Source organism: Mustela nigripes, chromosome 9 (genome assembly GCF_022355385.1).
Source record: "Mustela nigripes isolate SB6536 chromosome 9, MUSNIG.SB6536, whole genome shotgun sequence".
Taxonomy (NCBI): Eukaryota; Metazoa; Chordata; class Mammalia; order Carnivora; family Mustelidae; genus Mustela; species Mustela nigripes.
Window position 1 is genome coordinate 1,613,409 of NC_081565.1, and position 18,753 is coordinate 1,632,161.

An 18,753-nucleotide genomic window follows, 5' to 3' on the forward strand; every position below is an offset into this window, starting at 1 on the left:
CCCCCGCCTGACCCTCCCCCGCGTGCGCGCTCCCCCGCCTGACGCTCCCCTGCGTGCGCGCGCTCTGTCCGAGAAATAAAATCCTTTAAAACGATGCCGTCTGCGTAAAGACAGTGTGGCGTGTCTTCCGCCGCTCTTCCCTCCGCAGTCCCGGGGACTGGCTGTGTTCTCTACACCGAGAGCCCATCTCAGAACGGACCGCGGGACTCAAGGGTCGCGCGGGCCACGGCCGAAAGCCACAAAGCGCAGGCCGGGGCTGGAGAGACCTAGCAGCGCCAGAACGACAGTTCCCGGCATGCCCCGGGAGCGCCCTGTGACATACTTCCGGCTCGGGGGACGGGGCGGGCGCGCCGAGGCCGCCGGAGAACCACATCTCCCGGCATGCTCCGGGCGCGCGCTGTGACGCACTTCCGTCGCGGCGCAGCCAGCGCGCCCCCCGGCGGCCCGGCGGCGGGAGCGAGGCGACCGCTGGGCCCGCGGCCAGTGACGGGCGGCCGGCCGAGGGGAGCCGGGGCGGGGCGGCGGCGGCCGGCGAGCGAGCGCGCGGGCGGCCTGGCCCCGCCCCGGTGACCTTCACGGCCCGGGCGGCGGGCGCAGGCCGGCGGCGGCGGCGGCGGCGCGATGTTCGTGCAGGAGGAGAAGATCTTCGCGGGCAAGGTGCTGCGGCTGCACATCTGCGCGTCCGACGGCGCCGAGTGGCTGGAGGAGGCGACCGAGGACACGGCGGTGGAGAAGCTCAAGGAGCGCTGCCTCAAGCACGTAAGGCCGCCGCGGCCCCGTGCCCCGGCCCCGGCCCCGGCCCCGCCCCGCCGCCCCCGCCCCGCCGCCCTCCGGACGCGCCCCCGCCCGGCGCGGGTCGTTGAAGTCCCGCGGCAGCCCGAGGAGCCGGGGGCAGGCGGGACACTGAGGCAGGGGACGCGACGTCGCCGCGCCCGGCAGGCCCTTCTGGTTTCCCGGCAGCTGGGCGTGCTTGCCCTTGGGGTGAGGCCCCGGGAGCGGTGCCCGGTGCCCGGGGAAGGGGCCGCGCCGTGGAGACGTCCCTCCCCTTCCCTCCCCTCCCCTTCCCTTCCCTTCCCTTCCCTTCCCTTCCCTTCCCTTCCCTTCCCTGCGGGCCGGCCTGTGGGCCAGCGCCGGCTCTGGCCGCTCCTGCCGCCGAACCGCCGCGGGCCGGGCTGCCCCTGAGCCCTGCCTGCCCGAGGCCTTTACACGGACTCGTGGGCAGGGCCCGGGGCAGGACCGCGGCGCTGGGAGACGGTGTTCCCGGCGCAGTCGCGTGCGTGCTGCTGGCCCGGCGGGCTCCTCGGGTTGCTCACGTCTGGAACGAGTCCTGGGCGGCTTTCCCTCTGCGCGCCTCCCCCTGCCGGCCGCCTGCCCCGCTCTGGCCGTCGGGGAGACGGTGCTGGGCAGGACGGAGCCCTGTCAGAGCGGAGCTCAGCCCTTCCGAGCGATGACCGCTGCGGAGCGACATGCCCACGCTGCCCAGCTCTGGGTTGTCCGCCTAAGGGCTCCGGAGGCACCAGTAACTGTCCAGGGCAGGCCAGGGAGCGCTCTGGTTACCAGTGAGCCCTCTTCTGGAACACGCTGGACGTGGGTGACTCTCACGGAGGAGGAGGGGGCCCTGGGCGGAGGGGGCTCTGGGCTGGCAGCCCCCGGCAGGCATGCCGTCCTTTCTCCTGCCGGGTGCTTTTGCCGTGAACCCCAGGACAGCACTCAGCCAGCAGGCTGGGGCTCCCGGACCGGCCAGGCTGGGAGAGCCTTCACCGTGTTTGTGTAGCGCTGAGCGTTTTAACAACAGCCTCCCTGAGATGCTGTGTCCCCTCCCAGCTCCCCGAGGGCTGGGCCTGTGTTCTCGGGTGCAGGGCCGGACCCCCAGTGCGCCCCAAACAAGCGTGTGGATTCATGGGGCACGTGGGGAGGATTGAGAGTCCAGGACTGCGTGGACATGGCAGGCCACCTGCTGAGTTGGGGAGGGAGAAGTCGGGGGTGAATGGGGATTGCGTTCAGCTAATTCACTGCGGAGCCATCCTGATGCTGTTTCGTGAAGGGGACCCGGAAACGGGAGCTGATGGATCTCCGGAGCTCTTGACGGTCATTAGGCAGCCAATTGGAGTGAGATGCTAATTATTATGTACCTGATATTTATTATCCCAGCCGGGAGTGAGGTGTGTCGTCTGGGATTTTTCTGGCACTCTTCTACTTTGCATTGAGATTTTATGCCACTCTGTGGTGGAGGAACGGTACAAATCCCGGGCCCCGGGAGCTGCGTTCTCAGAAAGTCCTCCCACCTCCGAGCCCGTCCTGTTCCGCAGGCAGGGTGTGCTGCCTCTCGAGCCAGCCAGGATGCGTTAGTTAGGAGAGAGCATTCTCAAGTTGTAGCCTCGAGTGTCCCCCCGAAACCGTTCCCTGAATGTCTTGTCGCTGCGGGCAGCGAGGCTCGGCCTGGGCTTGAGCGTCTGTCTCCTTCCCACTGTGTTCTGGTGCGGGCTCAGGCGGAGCCCTGCCCATGGAGGGGACAGTGGGGGTCCACACTGTTGGGAGTGTAGTGCTTTCTCATTGAGGAACTCTTGAAGAAGGGCCCCTGTGGGGCTCAGTGGGTTAAGCCACTGCCTTTGGCTCAGGTCATGATCCCAGGGTCCTGGGATCGAGTCCTGCATCGACTCCTTGCTCAGCAGGGAGCCTGCTTCTCCTTCTGCCTCTGCCCGCCTCTCTGCCTACTTGTGTGCGTGCCCTCTTTCTCTATCTCTCTTACAAATACATAAATAAAATCCTAAAAAAAAAAAAATCTCTAGGGGAGCTGGGGTGCTACTCTTGGTTTGCTCTTTTTTGGGGTTTAATGTTGATTGAGATCTTTCATGAAATTGCCACGACAGGATACGGTTCCTGTCCATATGGCTGTTAATGTTTCTTCTTTCTTTCTTTTTTTTCTTTTAAGATTTTATTTATTTGAGAGAGAGCAAGCACATGGGCAGGGAGGAGGGGCAGAGGCAGAGGGAGAAGCAGACTCCTCTCCAGCAGGGAGCCCGCTGCGGGGCTCGATCCCAGGACCCCAGGATCATGACCTAAGCTATCCTGGCGCCCCAGGCTGTTCGTGTTTCTTAGGTCCCATGATAGTGCGTCTTGGGATGACACAGGATGTCAGGTGTGGGAGCCCCCTCTTGGCTCTCCTGGGGAGGAGGCAGGCTCAGGAGGTGTCACGGCCTCCCTGCCCGGGCATTGGGTTCTTATGGGGCTCTCTGGCTGCCCTAGCTCACTTGCTCCGAGGGCTTCTGCTGAGGACAAAGACCCAGAGTGAAGGAATCGCGCAGTACGGGTGACTCAGCCTGTGCTGTGCCCCTGGCACGCTGCCAGCACGCCTCACGCTGGTGGTGTTGGGGGCCAGATGAAGGTGGTTTTGGAAAATGGTTGTTCCGAGACTGTATTCGGAATGTGTTGAGTCCACTAGCCTGCAGATTTCAGGGTTAGAAGAAGCACATCCAGTACTTCTGGAGCAGAGCCAGTGTTGAATTCAAGGCGAGCGAGGGGGTTGGTGTCTGCTGTCGTAAGTGGTAGGAGTGCATCTTCCTGTGGGCTGGGCTCCACCTCCGCCCCCTTCAGCCCGGCCAGTTTATGTGAGTGTGCGGCAGCGCCCCGAAGCTTTCACGGTCCGGATGTCGCTGCAGCCCCCTCCGGCCTGGATGTCCGCGCCCCCCGCCCCAGTGCTGCGGTCTGGGGTCCTGTGAGCTGTAGCTGTGTGCCAGCCCACCCCCTTTGAACGCCCAGGAGGGGCCTGCCAGCGGCTCCCGCAGCTTCAAGGTCCATGTGGTGGTCACTTGGTGAAGCAGGGGCCACACAGAGGCTGGTTGCCCTCGGGCTCGCGCAGGTGGTGAAGCGGTCCGGCCCCTAGTTCTGGCTCTCGTGGACCAGCTTCTCTCTCTGCTTTCTCTCAGCCCCTTCACCCATCCGGAAGAGAGAAAAGGTGCACAAATCATACCTCGATCTTTCAGGGAACAGTGGCTCTGCTCTTTTCATTTTTAGATGACTCTCTGGATCCTTCTGGACGAAGGAAGCGATTCAGGTCGCTTCTAGCAGCAGGGTGTTCTGTGTCAGGCTGGGCGCCTATTTCAGGACGACTTAGCTGGTCGGTGGACAGATCACTGCCCGGAGGGATCAGATGTTATGGCATTTTGTCTGCCTTCCACCATTCATGGGGGGGGGGGGGTCTTTGACTTGGTCTGTGCCTTCATTTTCTAGCTGGTGACCAATAGACGCCTGGTGTGGCTCAGGGTGTCAGGTCCTAGTATCACTACGGTTATGATTTATTTTGTCTTTAAATATATGATCCCCCCCCCCAGTGTGCCCATGGGAGCTTGGAAGACCCCAAAAGCGTGACCCATCACAAATTGATACATGCTGCTTCGGAGAGGGTGCTGAGCGATGCCAAAACAATCTTGGAAGAGAACGTCCAAGACCAAGGTAGGGGCCTCGCGGGGCAGCGGTGGGAGCCTCGGCACAGCTGGGAGTGGGGGAGCAAGAGGCAGAGGCGCCCTTGGCATCCAAGTCTGTGTTCCAGGCTGGGGCCGAGCGGGGAAACTGGGTCAGCTGAGATGCTTTTATTCTTCCTTTGTTGAAACAAAGTGTGCATTATGGGCCGTTTGTGAAAAACAGAGCGCACCGAAATTGGACAAGCAGCATCCATCTGAGAAGCCAGATGTGAGCTGTGTTTGTAACTCTGTGTCAGAGCAGGACCAGGGCCTCGGGAGCTGCTGCTGGCTTCCTTCTGGGGCGGGAAAGTCCAGTCACGGCCGTTGTATCCGATGCCCTCGGAAGACACTCTGACTCCGTGCACACCCGTTCCCTTGCTTCGAGTTTGTGTCGGGAGGCGCTGGGGAGAAGCTTGTAGTTTTGTGTTTGTCATTCAAAGGGTGATTTCAGTTCAGGGATTCTCCTGAACACGCTGTTTATAACCCCCGCCGGCGCGGTCCAGCGCACGGGCAGGCGGTTCGCTCTGAGGGTTGGCCCCAGCTCTCCAGCCTCAGGACCCCGTGCCTGTGGGAATGAGGACATTTTGCGGGTTCTCTTCCAGTTGTTTGCACGGTTCTCAGGGCTGTGCTGTGTGTGTCTCCTCGGCCACCGGCCACCTGTGTGACCCACGGCCAGGTTCTTGCCGCGCCCCTGTACATGGGCAGGAAGGCGGGGAGGCACGGGTGTGCGTGGGCTCTGGGCCTGGGCGCACCTGGGAGAACCCTTGCTCCTCTGGCACCCGTTTTGCCATCTTATGGAAGAGATCGGTAACCAGCTTGACGGCGTTTTATCTCCCTAGATGTCTTGTTGTTGATAAAGAAACGTGCTCCGACTCCACTTCCTAAGATGGCTGACGTCTCGGCAGAAGAAAAGGTGAGTTTCTGAGTGTGGAACTGGAAGTCTTGGTTAGTCTCCAGCCTCCAGCCTGTGAGAAAGAAACGTTCTGGGAATGAGTCATTCCCAGACCCCAGCAGGCCGACAGTCAACCACTGGGGGTCTCCTGTCGTGGCCGAGCCTCTCCCGGTTGCTGGTCCGGCGGCCAGTATGGTCTCGGGGTCTGTGCAACTCCGGAGACGCTGTCAGGCCTGCCTCTCATTGGGCGAGGCCTGTGCCCACAGGACATGGAGAAGGAGCGCAGGAAAGGGGTGGCGAGTGGCACACTCGGGCCCCTCTCCCAGGAGGGCAGGCGCATGCGCAGGGAAGGGCCAGGCAGGCCTCACACCATGCCCGGTGCAAAGCCGTGCCGTTCGAGCGGGCAGCCGTGCTGATTTCACGGTTTTCCTTTGTTTCTCTTGGGTGGAGTTTCTTGTTTGTGCTTTGAAATGCTCAGGAGAGTGCTCAGTCCCCAAGAAAGCAGACCGGACTCCGTGGGCTGGGCCCTGCGCTGCTAGCGGGCTGAGCTATCTGAGGGCCTGCTGCGGGGCCGGTGGCCCTGGGCTTCGTGTGCCCTTCTTATCTGTGGCCGCACCTGGCTGGAGCCCGCTCGCCCACGAGCCAGCAGCTCACCCCATCTCTAGGAGACAGATCTGGGCCTGCCCTGCCGCGCCCTGAGAGCCGCCCGCGCTTCTCAGGTTACAGTGTTCGCCCTGGGTGACCAGTGTAGACAGCAGGGTTTCCACCGCCCCTGCACCTCTGGGTGCCTCGCAGCAACCCACGGACCTCACTTGGTGGGTCACCTTTTCTGTGCGCGTATTTACAAAGTGAAACATACGACATTAGTGCCTATTTTTGAGAATTAGTCTTAATTTTAAGGGAAAGTAACCTGCGTTTCTAAAGTCAGATCACGTAGCTGGTTTCTTAAGGAAAGCGTCCTCCTCCCACCAGCGTCACGCGCCCTGAAGGCGACCTCTTGGAGCTCTTTCCCCATCCCCCAGTAATTCTTCTGATTTCAAAACCACACGCAGAATTGAGTATTTCTCAGAATATCATTTTCTGGTTTTTGGGCTCCTTGATGTTTGGAGGATTAGATCCTGACACAGGTTGAAGGTCTCAGGGCTTCCATCGGGGTTAGCGTGCACGCGCTGTTTTCCGTCAGGAGCGAGGGGTTCTTGGATTATTTTATCTTTATTAATGCAACTTCGTTTCTCCCGGAGTCAGCGATTGCCTCAGCGATTGCCTCAGCGATGTGTTTTCTGCAGGCGTATCGCTAAGCTTTCAGATTCTTTGCCGGGACTGATAGATCCTTCGGAAAGCAGGGTCCTATGTACAAGGCCGTCTGCCGGTCCCTGCTGTCCTGGAGATGTCCTTCCAGCTCTTCCAGCCACATCCCTCTGCCTCACGGGTCTCCAGGACTGTCGTGCAGCGTGGCCTTCTCGCCTCACCCTGTGTTAGAGCTTCTGAACCTGCTGTATCTGGACACTTCCTGTTGCCCCCTGTCACAGTACCATGGACACACCGGCCTAGAACTGCACACAGCTCCTGGTCTGACCTGCAGACCTGCAGTCTGGGTGGGCTCGGCTGGGCCCTGGGCGTTGGGTTCAAATCAAGGTGTGGCTGGTCTGCGTTCCTCCGGGGAGGCTCTGGGGAAGGGTCTGCTTCCAGATCCTTCAGGCGGTTGGCAGTGCGTATGGCTGAAGGCCAGGCCCCGTTTCCTTCCTCTGGCAGCCCAGGTTGGGGGGGACTTTCTCTCGGCACAAGGGGCCTGCATCTCTGGAACCAGCAACAGAATTTCTCACGTGTTGAATCTCCGGCCAGAAAGAACCCCCTCCTTTTTCAGGGCTTACCTGCTTAGGTCAGGCCTCCCAAGGTGGGTCATTTCTTTTGCTTCAGGTTGGCTGTGGCACAGTGTGACCTCACCGCAGGGAGCGGCTATCCTGTTCATGGGCTCTGGCATCGTGCAGGCATCTTTGCCAGGAGTGGGCTCTTAGGGCCATCTTCGAACTCTGCCTGCAGGATCCAGTGTCGTGCTGTTGACTGTCCCTTGGTCTGGTGGCGCCTGGTTTTCTCCGGCCTCTAGAAAGGTCAGGGAGTCTTGAGGCCCTTGTACTGCAGCGTCGAGGGGCTGCTGGGGAGGGCCAGCTACGTGCACACACGGAGAAGGCCATGGTCCCTGTTCCCAGGGTGGCCACGCGGCCGGCACTGGCTGGGCCTGACTCGTCTCCTGTGCATGCTGCATTCTGTCCGGGGTCTCTCCGCGGGTGGAGAGGCTGTTGAGGGCATTGGGACTTCACGACTTCGGCGTCTGCTGCGTGTGGCATGTGGTGTCTGGAGACCCGTGTGTGTTTGCTCTGAAAGCTTCCCTGGATTGTTTTCGGAGAATGCCCTCCCGTCATTTTCTCTTCCCTCTGGCGTTGCTGTTGGTTGGATGCTGGACCTGCCTTCAGGGCGACTTCCTGGATGTTGTCCTCTGCCCGCTGCGGCCTGTTGATCTGGCCGTGACAGTGTGCGTCTCCCGTGGGGACGTGGCCTCCGGTGGTCGCACCCCGTCTCCCTCGCGGTTTCCGTCACGCAGTGCTCTTCCTCTGGTTCTCTTTTCCCGGCTTCTCTCCTTTTTCGCTTCTTGTCTCGGTCTCTGTCTTTTGCGGTGGAGGCTTCCCGCCCACCCCCGGCCTTCCTGGGCCGCCTTCCCAGTCAGAGGCATGGGGGCTCACCAGCTGCTCTCTGTGCCCGGTGGGGTGTACCTGCCACCGGGCTTCCCTGTGGGGCAGACCCAGCCCTGGGCTCCCCCGCCCCACAGCGGAAGGTCTCCTGCTTCGTGTCCCTGACGCGGTGGGGGCCGGGGTTGGGTCTCATTGGCGAGGATTAGCATGGTACCGCCTTTTATTGCTGCTGAGCCCAGGCTCCCTGGCTCGGGGCTCCCCACGTCTGCTCCCCCAGGCGGTTGCTGGCTGAGCAGGGCGGTGGAGGAGCCCTGTTCTCGGGTCTGGCTGCTCGCTCCAAGCCCGGCGGGCTTCCTTCGGACTGTGGTGTTGGCTTGGAGTTGGCCGGGCCTTGTTTCTGGTCGGGCTTCTCTGTGCGCTCTGCTGAGCCCTGTTTCTGTCTGGGTTGATGGTCTGCATTTCTCCCGTTCTCGGTCTCGGAGTCCTCATAGTCCAGTCCGGACATGCTGCTGCGAGGGCTTCCGGACGCAGGCGGGGTGCGTGCGTGCTCCTGGCCCCGCACGGCCACAGCTCACGTGGGATGCTCTCTCTGTGGCTGCAGGGGACCGTTGCATCTTCTCTTCGGCCCTGCCACCCTCTGGCACAACAGGCAGGAATTGTGTCCCAAGTGAGCGCCGAACCCACAGGGACCCTCTGCTGCCGATGAGAGTGCTTCTCTCCCTGTGCGTTTGGCTCACACGGCCTTGCCCGTCACGGTGCTCGTCCTCACTTCCGACTTTCTGATTACTCTTCTCCGCAGAAGAAACAAGAGCAGAAAGCCCCCGACAGGGAGGCCATCTACCGAGCCACCGCCAGCGTGCCGCCCCACAACATGGACCGGGCCGAGGTCCAGACCAACATCAGAGACGTGAGTGCTCACTGTGGGCTGCACCGCGGGCCCGTCACGCCTGCGTGAGGGCCGCACGGCTTCTCGGCGGTGCTTTGGGAAGCCGGGGGAGAGGGCAGGCAGGAGCCCTGGGTATAACCGAAAGTTATTCCAAAACAGAAGGTTTGAAGACATCGGAAGGCAGGACCAAGACTGATCCCACTGGGAGAATATTAGGGTTTTGCTCTAATTTGCCAAAAATTTGTAGCTAGAAGTCCGGAGTGTTAGTTATTTTGGATTGGAAAGTTCTAGGCTAAATACACTGTGTGTCCAGTGCCCCGTGGACCCTCCGAGAATTGGGGTTACGCCCACGCTGCACAGCTAGGACGGCATGGCCATCTCATCCGAGAGCACTGCCACGAGCCCTGCTCATTGGAGCAGCAGAGGGTGCCCTGCCGAGCAGGGCGTCGGGCTCTGACCACAGCCCGGGCTGTGTGCAGGATTGCCCCAGCAGGGGCGCTCAGTGGCTGTCTGAGGCCTGTTGTGGGAAAGGGGTGGCTGATCCCCGTCTCGCCAGTGGGGCTGGGGACCGTCTGTCGGGGTTTCTGAATGCGTTCCCAGTGGCCGCCTTCCTCGGCGGGGGCCAGCCGGCTGCCGCCGATGCTGCTGTGCCAACTGGCCTCTGGCCGGGTGAGAATCGGAAGTCCGGCTCTGGGAAGCCCATCCAGTCAGGCTGATCTCTTCTGCTTACGTAGCGGGCTTGTGCTCTCCACGTTGGCCAGAGGGCTGGGCCGTGTCTCCAGATGTTTCTCTGGGTCGCCAGCTGAGAAGCCATGCACACAGCCCGCGAGGCCGCTCCTCCCCGCCAGGCACACAGCCCTCCTGCCACCCTGTGGCCTCACCCACCTCCTCTCCGTCCGTCTCCACACTCCGGAACCGAGAGTGGCGTGGTTGGGATGCCCGGGGACGGAGTTGTAGGCCCAGGAGTGCGGTCGCCCATCTGGGCAGGTCTCTGGGGCACTTGGAGAAGTCAGAGTCTTTTCTTCCCCCGCAGTTCCAGACAGAACTCCGGAAGATCCTGGTGTCGCTCATCGAGGTGGCGCAGAAGTTGTTGGCGCTGAACCCGGACGCGGTTGAACTGTTTAAGAAGGCCAATGGTATGCGCGCAGCCCGGGGCCCGGATCCTGCGTTCAGACCCCACGGCGTGCCCCCACCCCGGCGGCTGTGTCCGCCCCACGGTCCCGTTCGCACTCCTCACGATCCCCGCGTCAGTATCGGGAGCGCCGGCTCTGCTTGTGCTTCCCGTGGCCGCGGGGCTCCTGCTCCGCCTACTGGCCGAGGGCTCCATGTCCACGTGCTGTGTTTCCGGGGGGCTTGGCCTGCAGGTGGGCCCCTCGGGCTCCGGGCTGGGGGACAGCCCTCGCACTGGCCTGGCCCTCACAGGTGGCCCCGTCTCTCGCCCGCAGCGATGTTGGACGAGGAGGAGGATGGCAGAGTGGACGAGGCCGCCCTGCGGCAGCTCACGGAGATGGGCTTCCCGGAGACCAGGGCCGCCAAGGCCCTTCGGCTGAACCAGTACGTCCGGGCCGCCTCCTTCCCTTGCTGCCGATGCTGTGGGGCTCCCCTGGGGCGACTTCCTCCGTCCCCGAGTCTTAGGTTGAACCGTGTACAGTAGATGTGAGTTTTTAAAGTGAGACGTTTCAGTGTGCGTCCCAGGAGTGACTCGGTGGGGCGTCTCGGGACCATGGCCCTTGCCGGGAGCGCACTGTGGCTAGGCTGAACTGCAGTCCTCCCCGGGCCCATTGTAGGCACCACGTGGGAGCCTGGTGTGTCAGCGACGTGGCAGCCGGCGGTGCGTGCCGTGTCCCCCCGGCAGCCCCCCAGGCTCGCCGGGCCGCAGCTGCTCGCTTCCGTGCCTACACTTGGACCCGAAGTGCACGACTTGTACTCCACGGGCTCTGCTCCTTTTTGCCTTGGGCCTTGGTTCTTGTGTACCTCACGGGTTCGTTCTCTGGGCTTAGTGCTTGGGTTTCTGCGCTCTTGCCAGGGTCTTGGGGTCGTTTGGGGCAGGGCCCAGAGCTCCAGACCCTTCTGTACTGAGACGCCTGACTTTGGCTATCAGAGAGGCTTTCCCTGGGGATGTCAGGGAGGCTCGAGGCCCTCTGACAGGCCTGGGGGTGCTGGAAAGAGTCTCCTGTGGCCTTTCAGCATGTCGGTACCTCAGGCCATGGAGTGGCTGATCGAGCACGCGGAGGACCCGACGGTTGACGCGCCTCTCCCAGGCCAGGCCTCGCCGGAAGGGGCACAGGCCGAGGCTGCCCCCGAGGCCTCCCCGGAGGCTGCTGGGGCGAGCACAGGAGACGAAGAGCCCAGAGACGAGCTAACGGAGATCTTCAAGAAGATCCGGAGGAAAAGGGAGTTTCGGGCTGACGCTCGGGTATGTGTTCCAGGGCCGGGGGTGGCCAGGCGGGGTTGCTCTTCCTCCGCACGGGAGTGGAGCTCAGTGAGGGGCTCGTAGACGGGCCCAAATTCAGTTTTAAGTTGTCCCCACATGGATCCCGGTGGGTGTTTCTTCTCCAAGTAGTTTGCCGAGACGTTTGTCATCTCCTGAGAGCTACAGCAGGGCTTCGTTTATGTTGTCGATATTGGCAAGCCACGGGCTTGGGCCAGGACGCCGCCCAGAGGGGGGAGGGAGTCCGGGCAGCCGCCGGCCATCTGGGAACCGGGGCGTCTGCAGGATCAAAGGTCCCGGGGCCCGCCCGGCGCTGGTTGTACTTGGGGGCGACGTTGCCATGGGTTCAGGCTGCTCTTTTGCCGTCGTCCTGTTCTTAATGCTTTTGTGGCTACTGTTCTGTTCTCTGCTGCTCTGCACTGCTCTGTTTCTCTGCTGGGCTTTTGGTTTTCCCTGGGACGCGTCTGGTGCTTTAAGCCTGCGTTTTTCTTTCTGGTTACAGATCTGTGGGCTTTGGCTGTTAGGGCTCTGAGTCCACACGTCTGCTTCTGCGGGGAGCCCCGTGCCGTCCGGGCGGGCTCACCTACCTGCAGGCTTGTGTTTCCAGGGACTCCCAGGTGGCCGGTCTGTGGGCTGCCCGCCGCGGGTCGTTCTGAGGCTGTTTCCCTGGGCTGAGCGGCACCTCCTGCCAGGGGCCCGCTTCCGTGTTAGCACGAAGGCAGGGCTGCCAGGCCACCGTTTTGGCATAGCTGCGGCTCGAGGGGTGTAGACCCTTCGCAGGGTCCTAGTTTTAAGCTCCAGCTGCTCACCTCGTAGGGCCCCATGGCCCACGTCCTGTCCCCCAGGCCATGCTGACCGCTCTTGCCACCTGCCACGGCAGCCCCGCTGTCCCACAAGTTTGCTGCTCTTGGCTTTCCGGTGAGCTCAGCTGTGCATGCGGCAGCGTTTCTGTTGAGCTGGAGCAGGTTTTTCTGGAGTCCGGGGGGTGTGCTGGGCCAAGCCCTGTGGAACGGGCAGCCGCGCTCTTGGGGGCGGTTTGTGCTCTGCCTTGGGGCTCTGGGCATCCCCTGAGGGCGCTTTTGCGTCATCCTCGTCCGGCCCGCCAGCCTAGCCCTGGCATGTGGGGACCACCGCTGCTGTCTCGACGCACCGTTCTCCTGAGACGTGCATTTCTGCTGGGCCTTCCTGTGGCCTCTTGGCAGTAGACGTTCTGTGATTACTACTAGAAAGGGCTGTCGAGGCTCATCCAGCCTTTGGTCCTACGCCGTTGGAGAGAAGAGTCTATAAGGTCGGCGGCGCTTGCGTGCTTCCCGGGAAGTCCGGGTCCGAGAGCGGGGTTTGTGCTTGAGACCGAAACAGACTTTTTGCTGTCAGGCCCCCACCACCCTCCATGCCAGCTGCAGGGGTGGGGGCAGCCAAGTGCAGCGGGCAAGGCAGGGGTGAGTGCCCAGACCCCTGGCAGGAAGGCGGGAGGCGTCCCTGTGGTCACTGTGCACAAGTCCTGGGCCATCGCTTCCCGGGCTGAGGCAGGGGTGAGTGAGGGGAGAGGCTCATGGCCTCCCTGTGGCCACGCTGTCCTTGGATTTAGTGGGGGGTTCTGGGCGAGCTTATGTGACTTGGGAGTCCGACTGTGGCGCAGTGGGTCCTTCTTCCTGCTTTCAGGGGTGGAGCCCCCCTGGGGGTGGGAGCCCGTGCAGGAAGGCACGGGATGTGGGCTGTGTGGGGAGAGGCTGCCAGCTCAGCTCCCCGGCGACCGTTTGGCTCCGGGGAAGGTCAGTCCTGACTGCCATGTGCAGCTGACGTCCTTCCTGTCGGGTGCTCTTTGGGACACTCGACGGTCTAGTTCGGCTGAGTCCAGCCCACAGAGGGTGGCGCACGGGGGCTCTGCAGGTTGCTGCCCAGCGCTGCCGCCCCGGCGCCTGGCAGAAGTAGAGCCGCAACGGCAGGAAGAAGACAGGAACCCCACAAGAGTGTGATTTGATCTTTAAAGAATTAACCTGGGGCGCCTGGGTGGCTCAGTGGGTTAAGCCTCTGCCTTCGGCTCGGGTCATGATCCCAGGGTCCTGGGATCGAGCCCCACATTGGGTTCTCTGCAGGGAGCCTGCTTCCTCCTCTCTCTCTGCTGCCTCTCGGCCTACTTGTGATCTCTGTCTGCCAGATAAATAAATAAGTAAAATCTTTAAAAAAGAAAAAAAGAATTAACTTGATAAAATCTTTACCCCCCCCCCCAAGTGGACTCTTCTAAAAATTGTGTGAAAATCAAGAATAGGGACTCCTGGGTGGCTCCGATGGCTGGGCGTCCGCATTCGGCTCAGGTTGTGATCCTGAGGTCCCGGGATCGAGTTCTGGGTGGGGCTCCCTGCTCAGCGGGGAGTCTGCTCCTCCCCCCACTCCTGCTGCATGCTCGCTCTCAAATTAGTAATAAAAAAGATAAAAAGTCAAGAGAAAAGTGAAGGCTGTAGTGTCTTATGTGATTTTTGTCATGAAAACATACATGTCCCCCACCTCCCAATGACCTTGGGTTGTTCCCTCTAAGAATCACCAGATGTTTGAGGTACAGCTTCTGTCTTAATACTCCTGAGATGTTTAAAACTAATTTTAGTGTCAATTTTTAAAGATAAAACCTGAAGAACTCTCTCTCCCACCTTTTTTCTTCACAAATGAATATTAATGTGGCCATTTTGGTCTTCACTTAGATCGGGTTTGCTTACATGGCCTCTTCCTAATACCTTCTATTCTGGGTCACGAGGCCGTCCGCTGCGAGCTCCCGTGTGGTCGTGGAGACCGTGGGTCCAGCCTACGAGGGTCTCACGTGGGCATGGCCAGCCCGCGCAGCAGCGGGAGGCAGGCTTCGGGCATGTCTGTGGCCGCGCGGACTCGGGCTGGCCGTGGTCCGTCTGTCGCTCAGGAGACTCCAGCGATCCGTGAAGCCGCAGGGAACCAGACTTGTGCCCCACAATGTCCTGTGCCAACCTCCTCGCCCCCCCGCGAGGATGCCGTGGTGAAAGATGGCCCGCGCGGGCTCTGAGCGGTCTCTGCCTTCCCTTGCAGGCGGTCATTTCGCTGATGGAGATGGGCTTCGACGAGAAGGAAGTGATGGACGCCCTCCGGGTGAACAACAACCAGCAGAACGCCGCCGTGAGTTCCGCCGTCGGGGCGCCCGGACGCCGCCTCGCCCTTGCGGCGGAGGGGGACGCGGCCTGGGACCGTGTGCGTCCGGCTCCTCCCGCGGGCCACCTGTTGTCTGATTCCCTGGTGCAGCAAGAGGAGAGGGTTCGAGGGCATAAAATGTTTTACATGTTCTTTGTCTTTCTGAGAAAGCGCGTGCTTGGCAGGGCGGGTGTGTTTGTTCGCTGAGCGTGTTGAAGTGACCCCGAGGCAGATCCCGCTCTGCGACACGCACCAGCGGCTGGCGGACATTCAGACTCTCTCTGAATGTTGTTCTCCTGTTCCCCTGGGAGGGCGTGGTGGCTGGCAGGGGGCGTTGCGCTCTGGGGACTCGGACGCCCCGGCTGTCCACCAGCCAGCTCCGGGCCTTCCCGGGGACACAGCCCTGGGTTCCGTGCGTTTCTTCCTCCTCCTTCCACTACTCGGGCTGGGTCCTGCCTCATCCCCCTTCAGTGACCGAGGACCGAGGACTCGCCACTGTTTGCCTGAGCTGCGGAGCGGGGGTCGGCTAGACCAGTGTGGCTTTTCCTTCCCAATGTCAGAGCCCCTGGGTCTGCGGGCAGCTGGTGCTGTGGGGGGTCAGGAGGGGCTCATGGGGCCGGCTCTTGCATTTGCAGTGCGAGTGGCTGCTGGGAGACCGGAAGCCGTCCCCCGAGGAGCTGGACAAGGGCATCGACCCCGACAGCCCTCTCTTTCAAGCCATTCTGGATAACCCGGTGGTGCAGCTGGGCCTGACTAACCCGAAAACATTACTAGGTACGTGGCCTTCCCTAGCGCGGGCCTGTGGCACCCCACAGGTGTCACAAGTGATGGGGGTCTCCACCAGTGTCCGTGACTCCTGCCTGAGTCACTGTGGGGCCGGCGCTCAGGCTCTGCCCGCAGGGTGGCGGTTGTGTGCGGGGGCCTCGGACGAGCTCTCGAACCAGTCAGGGTGGCTTGTCCAGACGTGGGCGGGCGTGGGCGGCACCCCTAGGCTGGACTGGCTGGGTGGAAGCCGTTTGCCTTGGCCCTTCTGGGGTGAGGGACTTCTCTGGCCCCATTTTGTCTGTGGAACATAACACGTGTGCAGAAGCATGTGGGATTTTCCGGACTTAAAGTAAGACTAACAGCCACATGTCTGCGTGAAGACGGAGTTAAAGGGGCGTCTGCCTTCGGCTTGGGTCGTGATCTCAGGGTCCTGGGAGTCCCGCGTCGGGCGCTGTGCTTCGCGCGCAGTGTGCCTCTCCCTCTCCTGCCTGCCGCTCCGCCGGCTTCTGCTCTGACAGATAAGTGAGATCTTTAGAAAAAATTTAAAAAAAAAACACAGTATTAAAAAAATGTCTGGAGTGTTCCAGGCCCATGGGTCCTCTGGGCACCTCCCGTACTGTACCCGTCCCCCCAGCCCTGGGAGCGAACCTTTATCATCGCTCAGGCTCCTAGGAGGCGGTGCCGCCTATGTCTGCCCCCAGAGCTCTGTCGCCAGAGCCCCGTCCCCTCGCACCCGCCTTCCTGTCAGGGTGGGTCCCGGGCAGGCCTCTGTGTCCCAGCGTGACTGTGCCACGGGGCATGTCCCCACTCTGCTGCCCCCAGGCCAGGTGTATGTGGGTGGGGCCGCAGGGGTGCGTCAGGCCCTGTGCACAGCCCCCCAGTGAGAGCGCCTGCTGCCCAGGCGGGCACAGCTGTGAGCTTGGCCCTTTCCCACAGCTGTGAGGCCCAGCCCGTTCCAGGAGCCATGCTAGGACCTCAGCTCTGAAAGGCCCGTCCTGGGTGTCGTCCTCTGGAGCATTTTTTTTTTTTTAAAGATTTTATTTATTTATTTGTCAGAGAGAGAGCGAGCGAGAGCGAGCACAGGCAGACGGAGTGGAAGGCAGAGGCAGAGGGAGAAGCAGGCTCCCTGCGGAGCAAGGAGCCCGATGTGGGACTCGATCCCAGGACGCTGGGATCATGACCTGAGCCGAAGGCAGCTGCTTAACCAACTGAGCCACCCAGGCGTCCCCTCTGGAGCATTTTTTATGCAGCTGCAAAGCCCCTCGTGTCTGCTGGACACTGGCCCTTTATCAGTTTTTTTGTATCGTGAATGTTGTTCTGTTCCTGGGGTTTCTGCTGTGTCATGGGGACACATTTAAATGTAGTTGGACATGTATGTTTCATCTGGGAAAACTGTCTGGCCTTGAGGTGAGGAAGATTTTGTTTCTGGAAGTTTTGTCGGTTTGCTTTCCTTCTCTAAGTCGGTCATCTACCCGGGAGTGTGTGCGGTGTGGGCTGGGGAGGCCTTGTGTGGGTCCCCAAGTTCCGGGCTTTGGTGGCGTGTGTGTACGTGCATTTTCCTTCTCTGTGCGGGACGTGTGGGTGCCTCGCTGGGCTCCCCAGCTCCCGTGCTGCCTGCCGGCCTGACAGGAGGAAAGAAGGTGCTGCCTTGGGTCGGTCCACACCCTCTTCTGAAGGGTTTTCTTCTAATGCTTGCCTCCGAGACTGCCCTCTGCTCCCGGCTGGTTTTGTCTTTTCTCAGAGGGTTCCCTCACGACGGATGTGCGGTTTCACTGAACGTCTTTGCCCTCTGCTGGGACCGTCCGGCTCACGGGGAGCCTCTCCTCAGGTTTCCAAAACAAGGGGGCAGGGTAGGTGCCACCTGGCTGTGGCCCATGGACGGCTCTGGGGGTCCCGAGCTGCCCAGCACAGGGGGGCTGTGTGTGTCGTGCCCCGGGCACTCTGCCTGCCCCAGGACAGCCTCCCCTGGCCACTGGGCCCACACGCCTCCGGGACACAGGCTCGTGCACACACCTTCCTGACAAGAGAGTTTAAGTTGACCGTGATCGGTTCAGATGAGCTAAGCGCTGGCCGTAGTCCACCTGGGACGAGCTGGAGAGGGTGCAGAAGCTGGCGGACGTCTCCTCTGCCCCCTGCCGCTGCCCCATCGCCGGCTTACCTGCCGAAGCACTGGCGGGCCCGCGTGCTGTCCCGCTTTACCCCGTGTCCTGCTGGTGCACCCCTGTGCTGCACGTTTTGGCTTCGCTATTTTATTATTTTCATAGGTTTATTCATTTTAGAGAGAGACACACACAGGGAGTGTGTGTGCAGGTGGAGGCAAAGGGGAGAGAATCCTGAGTGGGCTCCCTGCTGAGCACAGAGCCGGACGCGGGGCTCGATCTCACGAGCCCGAGATCACGACCTGAGCCACCAGAGTCGGATGCTTCCCTGATTGCGTCCCCAGGTGCCCTTTGGCTTTGCTGTTGTACACAGAGGAGTTTAGCCGATGCTGGTCCTTGATTCTGTGCAGAGGCCTTGGGTGGTGAAGCACGCGCTGTCCTCCCGTTCCTGCCACGGCTCCTCCCCTCGTGGCCGTGGGCCGGCCGCCCTCCTCTGTACCTCCTGCTTCGGGGGCAGCTCGCGCGCCGGAGTGCGGCGTGACTGGCTTGGGGCCGCCCCCGCCCGCTCTCGTCCGCGCCTGTGTGTGCCAGCCTCGTGTCCCTGCGTGCCCTGGAGCATCCGCTGCTCCTGCTGCGGCCTCGGCCTCTGAGCTCGGCCTGGAGGTCTTCGCGTGTTAACGCCCGTCCTTCGTCATACGTGCGGACTTGGTCGGCCTTTGGTTCTGAGTAATTGTCTTTCTGAAATTCTCGAATGTGAGGCCTGCGAAGACCGAGCTCCCACGCAGCCTGCCGGGTGGTGTCCCGCCTCACGCTTTGGTTCGGCCCTTGGCTTCCAGGAGGAAGGCGGACGTGGGCTCCTCTGCTCTCTGGACCCCGCGTTCCCTCCCGTTCTCCCAGATGCCCAGGTGTCCTTCGGGTTCTCTGCTACCTTGGCCTGGTTTTCAGAGGCTTTTGATCGGGACGGTCCGCGGGGATTATTTCGAGGGCTAGGAGGGCTGTCAGTCTGAAACGCGAGGGAAGCGCCCTTTCCCGTGGAGCCGCGGGCCCATGAGACCCCGAACAGCCACCAGGCCCTGGAGGAAGCAGCCCCCGTGCCCTGCGCGTGGGGTGACGGCTGCGTGCTGGCCGTGGGCGAGGGCCACTCATGCCGCGGTCTCTGGGGAAGATGCTTTTGTGGAACTGTCGAGACGGTTCGTTTCTTGCTGTGGAATTGCTCAGTCACGTGTTTATTTTGTGTCTGCTTCCTGATTCGTTTATTAAGATTTTACTTTGAAGTCGTCTCCAGGGTGCCTGGGTGGCTCAGTGGGTTAAGCATCTGTCTTCGGCTCAGGTCATGATCTCAGGGTCCTGGGATCGAGCCCCGCATCGGGCTCTCTGCTCAGC

The 18,753-nt window shown here is 61.6% G+C and overlaps 1 protein-coding gene across 1 annotated transcript in view; it reads left to right on the forward strand.

Annotated features, from left to right (window-relative positions):
- The first annotated feature begins 562 nt into the window (after positions 1–562).
- Positions 563–18,753, forward strand: part of UBAC1 (UBA domain containing 1) — a 19,525-nt gene continuing 1,334 nt past the window's right edge. Inside the window, exons 1-9 of the mRNA XM_059410338.1 lie at positions 563–759; positions 4,332–4,452; positions 5,300–5,373; positions 8,839–8,946; positions 9,959–10,061; positions 10,371–10,479; positions 11,113–11,341; positions 14,408–14,494; positions 15,142–15,280. Coding sequence (XP_059266321.1) covers positions 622–759; positions 4,332–4,452; positions 5,300–5,373; positions 8,839–8,946; positions 9,959–10,061; positions 10,371–10,479; positions 11,113–11,341; positions 14,408–14,494; positions 15,142–15,280 — 1,108 coding nt within the window. The 5' untranslated portion in view covers positions 563–621. The remainder of the gene's footprint in view (positions 760–4,331; positions 4,453–5,299; positions 5,374–8,838; positions 8,947–9,958; positions 10,062–10,370; positions 10,480–11,112; positions 11,342–14,407; positions 14,495–15,141; positions 15,281–18,753) is intronic.